The 17,509-nt window shown below is 44.8% G+C and overlaps 1 protein-coding gene across 1 annotated transcript in view; it reads left to right on the top strand.

Moving 5' to 3' along the window:
• PTK6 (protein tyrosine kinase 6) overlaps positions 1-17,509 on the top strand; it is a 188,536-nt gene that overhangs the window by 161,976 nt on the left and 9,051 nt on the right. Inside the window, exons 6-7 of the mRNA XM_085619682.1 lie at positions 2,894-3,075; positions 11,261-11,414. Of these exons, the coding sequence (XP_085475808.1) occupies positions 2,894-3,075; positions 11,261-11,414 (336 nt within the window). The remainder of the gene's footprint in view (positions 1-2,893; positions 3,076-11,260; positions 11,415-17,509) is intronic.

Here is a 17,509-nt window from a genome sequence, read left to right on the forward strand (position 1 = left end):
AATGTTTCAGCTTAGTACATCAGATTATTGCACTGCATTTAGAGGTGTTTATTAAAAGTGACAGCTATTAAATGTGAACTTAAATGTATTCAAACCCCCCGCCATTCCATTAGTGAATTAAAAGGTGAATCCTTTGTGGTATGCACCCTGTATCCAGTGTAGATTGTTACTTGGAACTGCATTACAGTCTATTTAAATCAGGCACTAGATGGGTATATATTTCCCTCTCCTATTTTAAATTAAAGCTTAATGTTTTTTTCTTTAATTCTTGGCACATTAGGTTCGAACATTATGGCAGGCTGAAGCCAAATTAAAGCTTGGCTCATTTTAGGCTTGAGGGTCCAAGAGAACCTTGGGCTGAGCCAGAGACAAGTTTGTGGCTCGAGCCTGGAGTGAGTTTTTAGTGGCTTACCCACCTTTATTCCAAGCATGATACTATCTCCACTGAGATAAAGATATCTTAGTACCCAGCCTTTGTCTTTCTGGAGGCAATTTAGGAATTCTTCCTTAAACAGATGTTTATGGTCTCTTCCCTCTTCTGCCCATCATCTGATGCAGAGGTTTCAGCCTACATAGCTTTCACAATGGCTCTGAAACTTTACCAGGATAAGACCAAGATCTCTAGGTCCTCATCATATTATTTCTCATCAGTTGTGCCTCCCAAAATATAAATTTCTACTCCTTGTCATCTGATTGGTGCTGAGTAGCTGGTTTCACTCCCCGTTGGTTCGAGCCAAGGCACATCTCTTGGTTCCAACATCAGGCCACTTCATGTGCCATCTGTATGGCTGGCGGGTCATCTTCTCCGCATCCATTCTACTGAACTATGCCATAAATGCCTGCTCACAAGCTCATGCGCACTCTGGTCAGATTCTGCAATAGACGACGTTTGGCTAAACCGTAGATGCTAACAAGGATACTGTTCAATCTTCCCATTGGTTAGAATAAACAGGACTGGACCTTCTCTGGGAATTTCAGTACTAGATTAGTACTGATAATCCCAGCTAAGGCCTGGGTCCAGACAAACACACCCATTATCCCACTATCTGTCTGCACTGCATGCTTTACGTGTAAACAGGGAAGTAGGTGATGCGTGGGGGCCTCTAGCCACATGTTGAGAACATAGGGAACATATTGATGCCAAAAAAGTCAACCCTTGCACTGCATAACACATTCAAGCACCTTGCCATCTGCTCAGGATATCTTATGGGTAGAAGACAGACTCCAGCGATACACATAGACGAGTCACTGTTGTGAGAAACATGGACTTCTTATCTGCATATGCCCAGCCAAAAGCAAACATTTCTGCCCCTAGAGGTGTGAGCATAGCTGCCTCCCTTGGGCTGTGGCTCATATCACAGCCTACTTTAGTATTCTTCTGCTGGTTGTGCTGCTTTAGTCTTCTCATTTTTGGGTACTCCTTCCTCCCGTGCCTGCATGACAACATGTGCCCACAAATACAGAAGAATCTCAGGACCTTCTGGGTCCCAGTAAATTAACTGGGTACCAGTAATATTTGATTCACTTATTGCTCCCTTTTTTCTGGGAAGCTCATCACTGTGCATGCCACAAGTGGGCATATTGTTTAAGTTGAAAGCTTTCTTTGGTGATACCCTCAACCCACTCTGTAACATCGCCAGGGTGTATCTCTCCAACTCCTGTAAAGTGGGCAAATTCTGCTTCTCCAGAAGACACCAAACATGGATACAGACAACCTGGCCAGCTTTTGATCAATCACACATCTATTGTTCCAAACATGATCAAAATGCCACTCACCCCTAAAGAAAAACCAGTAGGGCCATTCCTCTCTAAAATTACCCTCTCTGGTTTCAGACCCCAATACAGCCCCAAGACTGCCACCACCCACATAGTCAAAAGAAACCACACTACAAATCACAGATAACGAAGACACGTGTCTCCTTTATATTGCAGTATCTCTCTGTAGCCTTCAACACCGTCCATCACAAGCATCTTCTTCAACTTTCCATTGCTGGCTTTGTCTGCAGCATTATTTAATTGCTTTTGATGGTGCTCAGTGCTTGATTTGTGCTGATAACTGCCTTGCTGCTGGTGGGACTTAATGTTCATCATCCAAGCTTGGCCTAGAGAGAGTAAGGCAGAAAGAAGGAGGAGGAAGAGACAGTTTGCAAAACTGTTGCAAAGGTTGAAAAATAAGGTATGAAAAAGAATTTTCAAGACTGGGACAAAGAAACAGGAACTGTAGGGTGGTGAAAGGAAGACTTGGAATTGGGTAACCCTGGCAGTATTGCAGCACTGGCAGAGGGCTCCTCAGTCGAACTATGGACCTCCTCACCTTTATTTAAAACAAATCAAGCACTGGTGGTGCTGAACATTCCCGCTAAGACAACGTTAACCAATGCATGCTTCCCTTTCTACTTTGTAGGAAGTGCAAACAGATATTTGTCTTCGCTGTAATTATATACACACTCAAAACCTGATCTAGAGTGTATAGGTGCACTTGGATCCAAGTTCTAAAATCTAATGCAATTCCCTCCCATCTTAGCATGAGCACTATTTAAGACAAACCCAGCGTAATCCAAAAGGTACAACGTGAAGTAATAGCATCTGCAAAACAGTTAGGTAGAGGTAATATTAAGTGCAAATGTACACTATTTCTACAACCTATTCCCCATTATTAGCAGTGATTTCTGTATCTGACACAGAAGCATAAGGAGCAGCTAACACAAATGAGATTTGTGCTGGGGTGTTTTACGTTCAATTTTACTGATTCAACTAAAATGATATTGATAGTCTAGGAAGTTAAGGTGTATATGTAAGAAATTATGATCTTGGATATGTTCCCATAAATGATACCAGATCTTTGAAATAGCTGCACGATGAAAACATTCCATGATATGCTTTCCCTTGCCAGGTCCCCAGGGCCAGTGGCTGCAACCGAGTGATCTCTTGGACATGGCATATCAGGTGGTGGACGGCATGCAGTACCTGGAGTCCAGGAATTACATTCACCGGGATCTGGCTGCAAGAAATATTCTTGTCGGAAAGGACAACCTCTGCAAAGTGGCTGACTTTGGAATGGCTCGCATCATCAAGGTACGGGAAGTGGAGTGGGTGGGATCATATGTGTAGATTACTCTGGTGGCCCTGGAGTTAATGTTGCAACAATACATAATGTCCATACGTCTATCAAGTGTGGGGGAAATGTCTAACCTTTTATGGTAAGAAGTATCCAGATGAAGACCTGTTTCAGACATGTTTGTCGTTTACTCCACTGAGAAAACATGTCCTCTAAAGAGCAAGACACAGGCTTGGGAGTCTTGCCACCTATTTCCGTTCACTTGTCTAACACATCATGTGATATTGAACCAATGTAGTGGTGCATCCAGTTGATCTTTTTCCGGACTTGTGGGATGTGAAGACCTCTAGGTCATACCATGGAGATCAGTTTTACCCAGTGCAAAAATTGTAAACATTTTCAGCTCCGGCACTTTTGCTGTCTCACAGTTCCAAAGTTGTTCTCTCTTGTACACAACCTTGAAAAAGAATGCTTCAATGCATAGGAAATTCAGTGGTTGTTATTTTGGATAGCATTCAATTCCAACTTTTTTTGCTTATCTGTGCTATTATAATAAAGGACGGAGCATGGAATTAGACTTAGCCCTGTACAAAAAGGAGCAGTGCTGCCTAAACTGCTAGGCTGCTTCTCACAGGTGTATTCAGCCTTATAAGATCTCAACAGTGATTTGTAGCTTGATTCACTATGCACAATGAGCGATGGGACCAAAATCTTGGAACGCTCGTGACACTTGCATGGCTGTCACCTTTCGTATTCCTGCCTCTCTCATCTCTCTCGAAGCAGCCATATGTGCATACCTATTCCTTTAACTCTAGTACAGTCCTGCCCTGTGATACCTGGTGACTCTTTCTGTTACAATGCTAAATAGGCTTTTGGCCGTGTTGGAAATTCAGTTCCCTTAACAGGCTCCTGCTTAGGCTTTTGTGTGTGTGTTTTTTTAGTTTTTTATATATTATTATTTTAGTTTGTTGATTTTTGTGCATAGTCTCACTGGTTGTTCTTACCAGAATTTCCGACTGGCACTTACACCAGATTCATCACTACAGACCTATCTGGTAGATATTTTGTTGAGTAATATCATCATAGTGATATTTTCTAAATCGGGGACCTTACTCCTGGATTTTGATTTTATATCAAGCTGCTAGAACTGATAGCAGACCGGTTAGCGCTTGAAGGGGTTGTCCAACAAAATGCCTACAATACAATCCTGATGAAGACAGATCATATCACCATGAAGCTAAGAATCGGGAAGCAAAGGTGGAACAATATCTACCTCCCTATCCATGGAAGCTCAGAAACTGGATGCTCAATACCAAACAGGACATCAACCTATTTGTGTAACCCCTTACAGGCCTTAAAAATAAACAAGGGGCCCGATTTACAGAACTAATTTACGACAAAATCCTAAACTTACTACTTTTGATATTCACAGAAGGCATTTAGTAGTCTTACGTTAGGATTTTGTCTTAAATTAGGATTTTGTCTTAAATTAGGATTTTGTCCTAAAGTAGGATTTTGTCTTAAATTAGGATTTTGTCTTAAATTAGGATTTTGTTTTAAATTAGGATTTTGTCTTAAATTAGGATTTTGTTTTAAGGTAAACTTAAGTTTAACTTAAGTTTGTCTTAAGTTTAATTTAAGACAAAATCCTAACTTAAGACAAAAAAATCCTAATTTAAGACAAAATCCTAATTTAAGACTACTAAATTCCTTCTGTGAATACCAAAAGTAGTAAGTTTAGGATTTTGTTGTAAATTAGTTCTATGAATCGGCCCCAATATGATTTACTTAAGCAGAACCTCAAAATTATACAAAGTCAAAACAATGACCTCTAGTCCTTCTCTGTGTCACGTCATCCCTGGATCTCTTTACAAGAAAGACAAATACGGAACACATTTACATCACCTTCAGATATCCATAGGAAGAAATGATAGACGCATTTTCAATCATTTATTAAAAATGGTTGCCCAGAATTTTCCCAGCATTCGACCTGATTCCCCCTCTGATAGACAGATAGAGATGGCATGATGCCAGATTATTTTGCCAGTCTCCAGATTATTTTGGTAGTCTCTTTGTGGACCAGATTGAAATGCCAAATAGGTCTGCCACTGAGGTTCACAGCAGCCATCAATCTCTCAAACCTCATTGCAAATTGTTGTCTAGAAACACATTCAGACTTCTCCACTATGAGCCTTAGGGCCCCATTAGCATGTTGGGCGGATCGCCACCCCCGATCCGCCCACTGAATGTTTATATTAGTATGGCGGGGGCACTGCGGCAGAAGGGAAGACCGTCCGCCGCATTTCCGCCGGTCGACTCGTCGACCGGGTGGAAAAGGGACATGATATGGTGGCGGTGTCTGCAAGACACCGCCATCCATATCAGGATGCATGCGGTCACAACGCTGCCATGAAAAGGCATGCAGTGGCTGACATTGGAGACCCATTGCGGGCCCCCAAGGTGTTGGGGGGTGCACATGGGTGGTACCCATGGTACCCTCCCACATTGCCATTCACTACGTGGCAGGCACCATGTGGTACCTGCCATATAGTGCATGGCAATGATGTAGGCACTGCATTTCCATTGCGGGCAGGTCTGCAGCCAGCAGATCCACCCACAATGTCAAATGCCCAGGATGCGTCTGCCAGTGTGATGGGCGCATCCTAATTTTTATTGCGGGACCGCCGCAACTTCGGCAGTTGGTCCGATACTCCATTGCCGTGGCGTGCGGCCTTTGTCTGCCCGCCATCGTAATGGACCGCTTAGCCTTTGAATCTGATCATACAGCTTCTTATATCCTGGAATTGGTTGATGCCTCCTGCCTCAGGAGGGGACTGATTTAGTGGCTCATTCTAGAGATTTGTCAAGGGAGACCTAATACAGGAGGCAGAAGTATCTGATAATAATTTAAATACAGTCACAAACATATACTGTAAAGTCATCTCATACCTTCAACATCTGGCCTTCTGGGCTCTGCAAACTGTTGATATAGTGCATCTACCAGCAGGTTTGAGATACAGAAAGACGTTTGAGAATGAAGTTTCATGAACTGATTCTATTGCGAAATTCTTCAAGGGTGAGTTTTTGAGGAAATTTCCTCCCATCAGCCCTCCTCAAGTTTGGGATACTGATGCACTACTTTTGCGTTTGCTAAACACTCCTCCTTATGCATTTGTGTGAACAGAAATACTTTATGTGTAACATTGATCCCTGTGGGCTAATCCCCTCAGCCGGGACAGTGAATGATATTCAACTGTTCTCAAATGATAAATTCCACTTTAAGTTTCACAGTTACCCAGTAATCCTCAGCACTCACCCAATGTCCGGTCCAAAAATAGTTTGCAAATGTAATGTTAGTCAAATTGTTGCCATTTTTTTCCAAGGGCCCAGAGAGGGGCCCTTGTCGCAATAAACATCAAAATGTCTCTTTGATACAATGTTTAAATAATGAAAGACTATTTAGTGGCTATGACGTTGTTTGGAATAGCAGGTGCATCCAAGAAGGGACATTCATTGGTAAAAGCTAATACAACCAGATGGCTTGTAGATTGCATCATATTTGTTTACCTTAAAATTAACAGCTAATTAACAAGGTGTGACAGCGCCCTATGCCAAAGGTACATCTGAAGCAACCACATTTCTGTCAAATATTCTAGGGGCGGAATCAGCTGAAAATGTTCAATGTAGTGACTGTCTTCTTGATGTTAATCCCAGAGCAAACACTGGCGGTATGTTGTAGCAGATCCTGGGGGCATAGGCTTCCTTTCTCTTTTCTGTAGTGTTTGCTCATTTGCCAGCTGTGCAATCCAATTATGGAACAAACTACCAGTGGCCTTGCGACTTCAGCAGAATCTTTCCTCTTTTAGGAAAGCCCTGAAATTCCGGTTGTTTAATCTTTATTAGTTATCAGCCCTCCACTCTGCCGACGCTTACACATTCCAGTGCCAAGACGCCTTTGGCATTCGAGCGCTTAATAAGCTTCGTTATACTTATACTTATACTTTAATCTTAAATCTGGCGATATAGGAGCTCCTCGTCCGGCCCTGACCTGCAGATGTTGCTTGTTTGGTACCTAGGTAGACAGGGGTCTTGCTTTGACCTGTTCTGTCAGATGGGGTCTGAAGCCCAGTAGGTTTGTTGGAGAGCCATTACTGAATGACAGAATTTTGGGCATTGCTAACGAGCAGGAGGAGGAATTCAGTCATTGTGGTGTTTAGCATGAGGTAGGGCATTGGCATCCAAGTCTGGATGCATTTGAAGAAATCTTCGAGTCTCGGTTAAAGAGGTTTTTGAGATGTTTTTGTGCTGTCCTCATACTGGTGGATCTTGATACTGCTCTGTGCAAGGATGGCTACAAAAGCTTCCGAATAAATGGTGCAATTAAGTGACAAAGGACGAGGATCTGGATCTGGTAGTTCGTATCTGAGCGAGTTACTGTCAGTTGGTGAGGTAGGATGTGCACGACTTTAGGATTTGCCAGGGACATACAGGCAGGTTTTCAGGGTGTGGATCAATGCTGGATTGCTGGCTGAGTCAAAAGCTGCAGAGAGGTTGAGCAGGACCAGAAGGCAAGGCTTGTTTTTGTCATTGAGGAAGAGGGCATTCTGCTCTACTTGGGGTGCAGATATTTAAATACTGCAGTGTGGTTTGAACCCCTATTGTTAGTTAGGAGGCAAGATATTTTTGTGGATGTGATCTTGTAGCTGAGTGGTGATTGCCTTCTAAATAATGTTTCCAACTAATGCAAGTTGGTTTATGGTACAGAAAATGGCATGTTCCCTTGGATCTAGTGTAGTTTTTTTCAACATGGGAAGCATCTATCTGGTCTTGAGGCAGTCCAGAAAGGTTCCCTCTGTTGATGAGACAATGGGGCATGAGGACTTCTACTTCTAGCAGACACTTGATGATGAGGAGGGAGGCGCGCTATCTTTGTGGGAGTTGACTTTGAAGGAGTTCAGAAGGCTTGAGAAGTATGTGTGGAAGATTATGTTGAGGGATGACCATAGCAGCTAGATTAAGGTGATGGGGTGATTGATGATAACGAATTAGAGGTGTTCAATCTGATTTTGTTGTTTTTCTCTGTGAAGAAGAGTTTGATAGCATTGCATCTGTCAGCTGATGGTGTGATAGCGGTTTCTGGATTGGGGTTGGCACACTCTTTAACATCCTTAAAAAGGGATTTTCTTCAGTTGCTAGCTCTGTTGATATTTGTCCTGCAGTAAGTGGATTTGGTTTTGGTGGTGCTGAAATGATGGAGCTGGATGCTTTCAGAAGGGGAAGTTCCTCCTGGCATTTTGATCTTGCCCATCTTTTTTTCCTGTCTTCCTAAGGTGTGCTTGTTTTCTGTAAGTTCTCAGTTGTACCAATGTGCTGATGGCTCAGGCTTGGAGGCCCAAGTTTTCAGAGGATAATTACGTTCTTTTGATGTGGTGTTGTAGATGTTGATATCCGTTGCCTGCTAGAAGTGTCTGGGAAGGTTGATTAGTTCTTCGGGATAAATCTAACTGAAGGAGAGGAATGTAACTTTCTCCATTAGCCATATAAGGTAAAGCAGCCTTTATGCAATCTTTCTCTTTATAATAGCATTAAGGGTGCAGTACATTATAAGGCTAATAGAGGTGTCTTTACAACTCCACAGGGACACCTAGTAACAGCCTATGGTACTGCACACTTTCGTTGCTTCATGCCTTTTTATGTATTACTTATGCTACTGGTAGTATATTTTTTGGACAAAACAAAACCTAAAAAACCTTAACATTTGCAACATCAATAGCTCAAACATTCACTAATGCGAGACCTATTGCATTGCAAATGCTAGTTGGTGTCTGCATCTAGTCCGTGCTTGATAATATTTATGCCGTATGACGTTTATAGGGAGGGGATATACATTTTGAAATTTCTGGACTGTATATGAAATGCACAATGAGCTATGCAGTTTGCAATGTACTTTTTTTTTTTAATGTTATGCGGTTTTAGAACAGCCACATTTTTTTTACCTTCGGCACCCTCTGCATGAAACACTCTGCTAACAGACTGTGCGCATAGCTGCCTGTGATATTACATACATGACATAAGGCGTGATATTACACTTAGCTAAAGATCGTCTGAACACTGTCTTAACCCAGGAAACAAGGGCCTGTGGTAAGAAGTCTGGAAACACATTTGTAAGAATTTTTAATGCGAAGGAAAATCGTTCTAAATCAGGACCGACAATGATAATATTAAGATTGTCATAAAGTCCCGGAAACTCTTTCGTAATACTGTCATAACCAAGGCACACGTCGTCAAGCGGGTTAATGAAGATTGCATTTTACTCAATGGAACGAGTGTTAAATTGAACAATGTAAAGTTACTTTGTGAGATTTGTGATGGACGAAAGAGATGGTGTTCTCACTGGGCATGTGAAGTTCTCTTGATGGACCCAAGTGACTATACTTAAAGTAACCCAATTAGAAATCAAAATCCGTTTTAGTTTTGCCTTAGTGTCCCTAGATTTTCTTGATGCAGGCTAAGACCTTGGGTAGGTCCACAACAATAAATTTGATGGGTGCAGATGTGTTTCAGAACAGCTTTGCTTCCTGAAAAGTGTCCATCCATGCCCCGCATTATCACAGCAGACCAAATCCAGGTCTTGACTTCCAGTCCTAGGCAAATGTAATGTGCAATGTGTGAACTGATCACCAGGAATGAGCTTTTGCTCACTTGCAAGTTGTTCAGGACTGGTTAAAGAGAACTGTACTTTTCTTCGCTGGATAAAGGCTTTGAAACCAGGAGATCAGAGTCTTTAATCTGCTTGCCAATTGGTTAAATTGTAAGATCCTGGGCAAAGCATTTGATTGCCCTGTGACCGTGTTTTTAGATTGGTAAAAATGGGAGATCTTGGAACCCAAGTGAAAACCAATATTCAGTTGTTTTTCCATTGCTGCACATTTATGTATTGAAAACTCTTGTGCTTTCTTGTTGAGCCAGATTTAACTCTGGACCTAAGCACCTATAAAGTCTGCCAACATTCTCGAACAACCTTAAATTCCTATTGAATGTGATGGGGAGCTCTCCACTAAGCAACCTTCATTTATGTAAAATGTTCCCCTTTTCCATGAGGTCAGATCTCTTTAAACCCCTCTTCAAACTAGATCAGTTGTTGCGAGGCCCCTGTCTCCGCCTTTGTAATTGTACTTGCATTTACTCAGCACTTACTACCCTGGTAACTGATGAGGCATTGACGCACTCTGCTCCAGAACCCAAGGTTACTTGTCAATCTAGTGGTTAAAAGTTGGTCATTGCGATTAGTCATGGCACTAAAGAGAAAAGATTGCATGCATTTATTCCAGTTACTTTAAGATATGTTAATACCAGTTAGGGGTGATTGTTAATGGGGCCTGTGTAGTTTCAGGGGAATGGTTGGTGAGCTAGATAGGCTGGGGGAGATTAGGTAATGTTAGGTTGCAAGGATAGGGTGGTAACGCAGGAGAGGTTGTGATCTATGAAATGAGGTGTCAGCCTTTTGCAGACAGACAGGCGTGAGCCTGAGAGGAGGCTATACTCAGCAATAGAAAGCATGCAAAGGATGGAAGGCAGAAAGGGGGTCACTTTGAAAAAGAAAGGAGAGGAATCAAGCCTGTGGAATCCAGTGGAATTAAGTTGTTCAGTTTTTTCACACAGGGTTTTAGGAGTATAGTGGAAAGTGACTTTCTGAGATAGCAAGCAAGTCAATGATGTAAGCTGTAGAAAGCCATCTGAGGATGTAAGCTGGTCAAAGAAAACATTATGCATAGTGCTCCATACCCGGGGTAGACAGCTTAAAACATGCAAGTTTGAGTGTATACATCACTTAAACATTAAGAGTCTAGCCTGCTATGTCCCAACCCTAGGACAGCCCTTTTAAATATAGTCTGGAGTATACCAACCTTGGGGCAGGGTCGCTGCACAATGCCATAGTATAGTTTATAAACCTTCCATGAAATGGGGACATATTTTCAAAAACATCACTTCATGGATAGAAGGCCCTACTTCAAATATTGACTAATCAAAGGTACTCCTTGTCAGACACCTTCTGAGCAGCGTCTTTCCTTTTCCTATTTTTTTTTTTCTTCAGTTAAAGAAGGTATAAACCTTGTCAGGTTTTATGTATTTGTGTCTGGCTGATGTGTGATGGTGCTCTCTCCAATAACCTTCTCATACTTTTGTCCGTCTTCTTTGCAGGATGAATTCTACTTGTCTCAAGTGAAGAGTATCCCTTATAAATGGACAGCCCCTGAGGCGCTTTTATATGGTCGTTTCTCAACCAAAGCAGATGTGTGGTCTTTTGGGGTTCTCCTGTTTGAAATTATTACCCGTGGTCAGATTCCCTATACAGGTGAGTCCTAGCATTACACCTTGCCTTGCTCGCACAGGTTGGTATGAGGGCTAGATTATATCGCGGAATAAATCAGTACTGGGCTTTATTGTTCACTTTAGGAAGTACTGAATGAAATAAACATGCAAAACCTGTCTGTAGAGAACAATTCAACAAAGGAGCCCTTGCATGGTAAGAATTTGTAGCTAGCAAAAAGATGGTCCACTATTTTATGTTCCTACTGAACAAAGGTTACTGCAGCTAACAACTAAAAGCATTTTTGAATATGCTTTTGCTGTTCCTCCCTCCCTTCATGAAAATTCTATCAATTTTCTGGTTCTATTGAAAGTATTCTTTGTCACATCTTTAAATACCTAGAGTTTCAACTCTGTATTTCACTAGTATTGAACCCATCATATCACGACGGCACTGTGCTGAAGGATTTCACATAGGTCTCCTGATGTACCCCTTCACTAAGTTCAGTATATAAGGGGCTGTGTTCTAGCTGACTGGTGGAGCTGCCAGTGGGGCCCTCGCTACTGCCAGGTAGTTGCCTAGGTGAAATTCAAGATGCCGTTTACTAGCCAAGGGGGCTGTTGTATTCTAGACTTATCTTTCACCATATAAAAATTTCAGAAACGTATTCCCTCGCTTGTGTTGCGCGTGACCCATTCTTTCCCCTCTCAGAGCACTTGACCCATAATTTCCATTTTAGTTTACTAGACCCATGCTTTCAAGGTCAAAGTGTCAAAAATCAGAAGGGAATAGCTAGGGGAGGGTATTCCATTTTTAGGTCTCGCCTGGCGTAGACTGCGCTGACATGCGCAGTCTTGCTGGCGAGATTTAATGAATTAGGGTAGATTTCTGTAGTGGGCTTTAAGCACCGCCCCTCTTTTCCATTGGCCGGCGTCACCGTTTATGCTAAACGGTGGCCAGCCATTGGAAAAGAGCGTCTAGTGACATACACTTTTCTCTTTTAGAGCCGTCCCAGTTGGACTGGCTCGGTTGCTTTACGTTTGTAGTAAAGGCTTTTCTTATCTTTATGGGGCCATGTGTTTCAAACATATGGCCCCATAAAGACAAGAGATCGGCTGCAGTGCGGTCCTCTTTCACTTTCGGGACCGCGTTGCTCTGTGTGTTCAGTGTGGGGGGAGGAGGGTGTAGATGGTGTGTTATTTTGGAGGGGCTCCATCAGCCTTTTTTTTTTTTATCGCACCGTGCCGCCATTGCCAAAGCCCCTGTCCCGGCTGCGCATGTTGTCCTGCTTGTTTAATTAATGCTGTCTGTATCCAAGCCACGAAAGCTGTCTTCAGGAGTTGTCGCGCCCCTCTCTCCTCCCCTGATCCTATGAGTGCGGGAAAGCCCGGGACTAAGGCTGCCACTCCTCTCGCCTGAGCTGTGGGGAACCTGACTGGAGTGGGGTAGAAACCTTTGAGAGTCCCCGCCTCCTCCGTATCCATAATTGTGGGTACGTGGACGGGTCGTCCCAGCGCACCGGCAAGCTCAGTGCACCCACCATTTCTCTTCACACCAGGCTTCGGACGCTGCTGTCCGTCATGGGCCCCCTGCTCCTTTTCTTGCTGCTGGCCGGCGAGAGCGGTGCTCAGTACGAGCGCTACACTTTCAGGAGCTTCCCGCGGGATGAGCTGATGCCGCTGGACTTGCTGCGCACAGGGAGGGAGCGGCCTCTTGGCGCTTCACATCTTCATTTTGCCAACTCTTGCAAGTGCGGTTATAATCCAGCACAATGAATACCCTTTCCATGGGCATATAGCACCTTGTGCTGCGCTGCGGCGCTTTACACACAGAGGGACGCCAGTTGAGTCTTGGGCGCAGCTCCGCAGACACCCATGGTTTATGAGGCAAAGACCCCAGACCAGACTTTGGTACAAAAGCTAGCGCCTTCCTGATGCAGGCGCTAACAAGGAGGGGCATTTTATTTCTGCAAACCTTCCACGCGGTGCGCACTCGCTGCCCTGCACAGTGCAAATACGTGTGAAGTTTCAAGAGTGGTCTAGACAAATGGTTTTGTAACATAAGGGATGTTTCCAGAATAGATCCTATGCAGGTCAGGATGCACACCAGTGTCCATGGTGCAAAGGTGCTGCGAGGCACGAGGCCAGCGCTATAGTGCACCAGCACAAGGGATGGAGGACGGCGCTGTGCTGCCAGCGGCCTCAGATATAATAATTAATACACATGAGCGTGTGTGCGCGGAGGCCCCAGAAGGTGTTTGTGGAGGTCCGGGGGACTGAGGCACAGAGAGCACACAGGGTGACCACTGACCAGACGTCCAGGATTGCCCCGGATAGTCCCGCTTTTAGAGGACTGTCTTTTATTCTTATAATATTTCCCCTGTTCAAGAAGTAACACCTGTAAAGCAGACCATATCGCCAATATACATTATACGGAATTGCAGTCACTCATGCATACTAGAGGTGGTCGAGCCGCTGAAAGCTCGAGCCAGGCTGAATCCTGACTGTGGCTCAGCTCGAGGTCCCGTTGGAGCCTTGAGCCCATAACGAGCCAAGCTTTCACGTGCTTTCCGCGTGCCACCTTCTGCCCTCATGCACAAAAGAGATAAAAGCAAAGCATCAACAGTTGAGGTGAAAAAGAGAGAACTAGATACCTGCGTAAATGGATGATTTGTGCAAAGTGAAACCAGAAATCATGGATTATTTGCGGCTTCCCCGCTTAACCAAATTGTGTGATCGTAGACAAATATATTTTACTGATCCTCCTTTTTCTTCACTATCGCATATGAAAGCACCTTCAAGCACTTGAGTTCAGAATTCCAACTGTACAAGAAACTATTGTTAGATTTAATAGGCTATAAAGTTGCTTTGTCTGTAACATACTAGACCTCATACAGGGTTCACATGACTACTTTCTTGTTTATTTAAGTAACAGCACCGCAGCTCTTTTCATGGTAACAGCACCGCCGCTCTTTGCTTGGTAGCATTGTCTTCAATTAGCGTTTGGGTGTAAACTGATGGTATATCTTGGTTGAAAAACATGGCTTAAATTACTTCACAACAGACGTTTATCCAATATACTACTTTTATTTTTTTTTCCAAACAAAATCTATGTGCCAAGCAAGTAGAACGGGTCTGTGGGGTAAAACATAAAAAATGCAATAGGTCTCGCCTTTCATTAAGTTAAGGCCATTTGCTTTGCTATACAATACCATTAGCAAAGCAAATGGCTTTAACTTAATTAAAGGCGAGACCTATTGCATTTTCAATGCTTGTTTATTTGTGTGCCCACTTTTGGCATATTCCTCCAATCTAAGTTAATGATATATAAGTTAATTTAAGTCTTTTAAGGGAGTGAAGTCCTATGTGTTACCAGAACTCAACTCTCACTTAGTGGTCAACAGTCAGCTGCCTGTTTTCATCATGCCATTGGTGTGCGAACCATGTGTCCCCTTTCCTACATAAACCAGTGTAGCTATTTTGTTCCCTATCACAATAAAATGCACATTGTACTATTTGATCTTCCCCCAGGTCCCGTTAACTGTAGGCCATAAAACTATTAGGAAGCAAAACCTTGACTTTAAAAAAAAAAACATAAATGGTAACTGATATTCTTAGTGTTAAAATGTTGTCTCACGGTTCTGGTGACAAATACAAAGTTTTTAAAAAAATAACATATTTTATTAAGTTTTGAGAGTACCACATAGGCGAAAGCCCGACAAAATCCGCATACTGACAAATTATTAAAGGATTACCAAATGTGGAGTTATCACACTTTCTATAGATAACAAAAAAAGACACACTGAGAACTTTACGCAGACTTCCCCACCCCACCCACACTGGCAAGCGGATATCAACACCTTTATACACCCAGAAAGACAAGATAACACATTGTATATAGCAATCTGCGGACCACCCATTGGGTCATCATTACGGGGATTGTGATGGAAGGGTAGGAAAATTGATACCCCTGTATGCGGCCCATCGAGATCATATTTTTCTATGCTTTTGGGGGCAACGCCGTGCCTAAAATACGGCCATTTCAGCACCCATGCACTTATCCAGTTCTCCTCGCCACTTTTCTATTGTCGGAGGAGGTGCCCTTCTATAATTGAGCAATATGCCGTTTGGCGATGGTAAGGGTAAGAAAGAGTAAATGCTGCTTATACTGGTTACCACCTATATCTTCTGTACTATGGAGTAGGACCAAACGGGGATCTTGCGGGAGGTCCCAGGATAACACCTCTTTAAGATCGCCGACATCCACAACAGCTTCGGCGTCCCACCCCCGCACCCATCGGTCGAACCTACGCACCCCGCCACCATCCTCCAGACATGGACCGAGGTGACCCCCGAAGACACGACACGCATGATGAACACCATCCACTCCGGATCTCCGACCGACCCGTGCCCCCACCATGTCTTCAACAAGGCCGCCGCTACCATCGCACCCCACCTCCGAGACATCATCAACACCTCCTTCGACACAGCCACCTTCCCGGAGAGCTGGAAGCACGCCGAGCTCAGTGCTCTGCTGAAGAAACCAACAGCAGACCCGACCGACCTCAAGAACTTCCGCCCCATCTCGCTCCTTCCCTTCCCTGCCAAAGTCATCGAGAAGGTAGTCAACAAGCAACTGGCCGCCTTCCTCGAGACGAACGGATCCCTCGACCCATCGCAGTCCGGGTTCAGAGCCAACTACAGCACTGAGACCGCCCTCATCGCAGCCACCGACGACATCTGAGCCCTGCTCGACATCGGTGAAACAACAGCACTCATCCTCCTAGACCTCTCCGCAGCATTTGACACTGTCTGCCCCCGCACCCTAGTCCAACGCCTCAACGACACCGGCATCCAAGGGAAGGCTCTGGAATGGATCATCTCATACCTCTCCGGCAGAACACAGAGAGTACACCTCCCTCCGTTCTGCTCTGAGGCCACCGAAGTCATCTGCGGCGTCCCGCAAGGATCGTCGCTCAGCCCCACTCTCTTCAACATCTACATGAAACCCCTCGCTGCCATCGCACGCCAACACAACCTCAACATCATTTCCTACGTCGATGACACCCAGTTGATTCTCTCCCTCACCAGAGACCCCGACACCGCCAAAGCCAGCCTACATGAAGGGATGAAAGACGTCGCCGAATGGATGAACACCAGCCGCCTGAAATTGAACACGGACAAGACAGAAGTCCTCATCCTGGGACCGTCGCCCTCCGCATGGGACGACTCCTGGTGGCCCCCAGCCCTAGGCACCGCAACCAAGCCAACGGACCACGCACGCAACTTGGGCGTCATCCTGGACTCCTCCCTATCGATGACCAGACAAGTCAACGCCGTCTCCTTATCTTGCTTCCACAACCTCCGCATGCTCCGCAAGATCTTCCGTTGGATCCCGACCGAGACCAGGAAGACGGTCACCCAGGCCCTCGTCACCAGCAGACTAGACTACGGAAACACCCTCTACGCCGGTACAACAGCCAAGCTTCAGAAAAGACTTCAGCGCATCCAGAACGCCTCCGCCCGACTCATCCTGGACGTCCCCCGACGCAGCCACATCTCGAGCCACCTGAGAGACCTGCACTGGCTCCCTGTCAACAAGAGGATCACGTTCAGACTCCTCACCCACGCACACAAATCCCTCCACGACCTGGGCCCAAGGTACCTCAACGACCGCCTGACCTTCTACACGCCCACCCGCCAGCTACGATCCGCGAACCTCGCCCTCGCCGTCGTCCCTCGCATCCAAAGAGCCACCGCCAGAGGAAGATCCTTCTCCTACCTGGCGGCTAAGACATGGAACTCCCTGCCCGTCCACCTGCGGCTGACCCAGGACCACCTCGCCTTCAGGAAACAGCTCAAGACCTGGCTGTTCGAGCAGTAGCAGACCCCCTCCCCCAGGCGCCTTGAGACCCTTCCGGGTGAGTAGTGCGCGATATAAATTCCATGATTGATTGATTGATTGATTAAGACAGGTCAGAACCCTATGCCAGAAAGGCTGTAGAGCTGTATAGCTCCACAATGTATGGAAAAATGTCCCCTCCTCCCTGTCGCAACGTAAGCACTGGGGTGATGGAACAACTCCCATCCTCCAAAGGCGTGACCGGGTGTAGTACACGCGGTGCACGTACTTAAACTGTA

Source organism: Triturus cristatus, chromosome 7, assembly GCF_964204655.1.
Source record: "Triturus cristatus chromosome 7, aTriCri1.1, whole genome shotgun sequence".
Taxonomy (NCBI): Eukaryota; Metazoa; Chordata; class Amphibia; order Caudata; family Salamandridae; genus Triturus; species Triturus cristatus.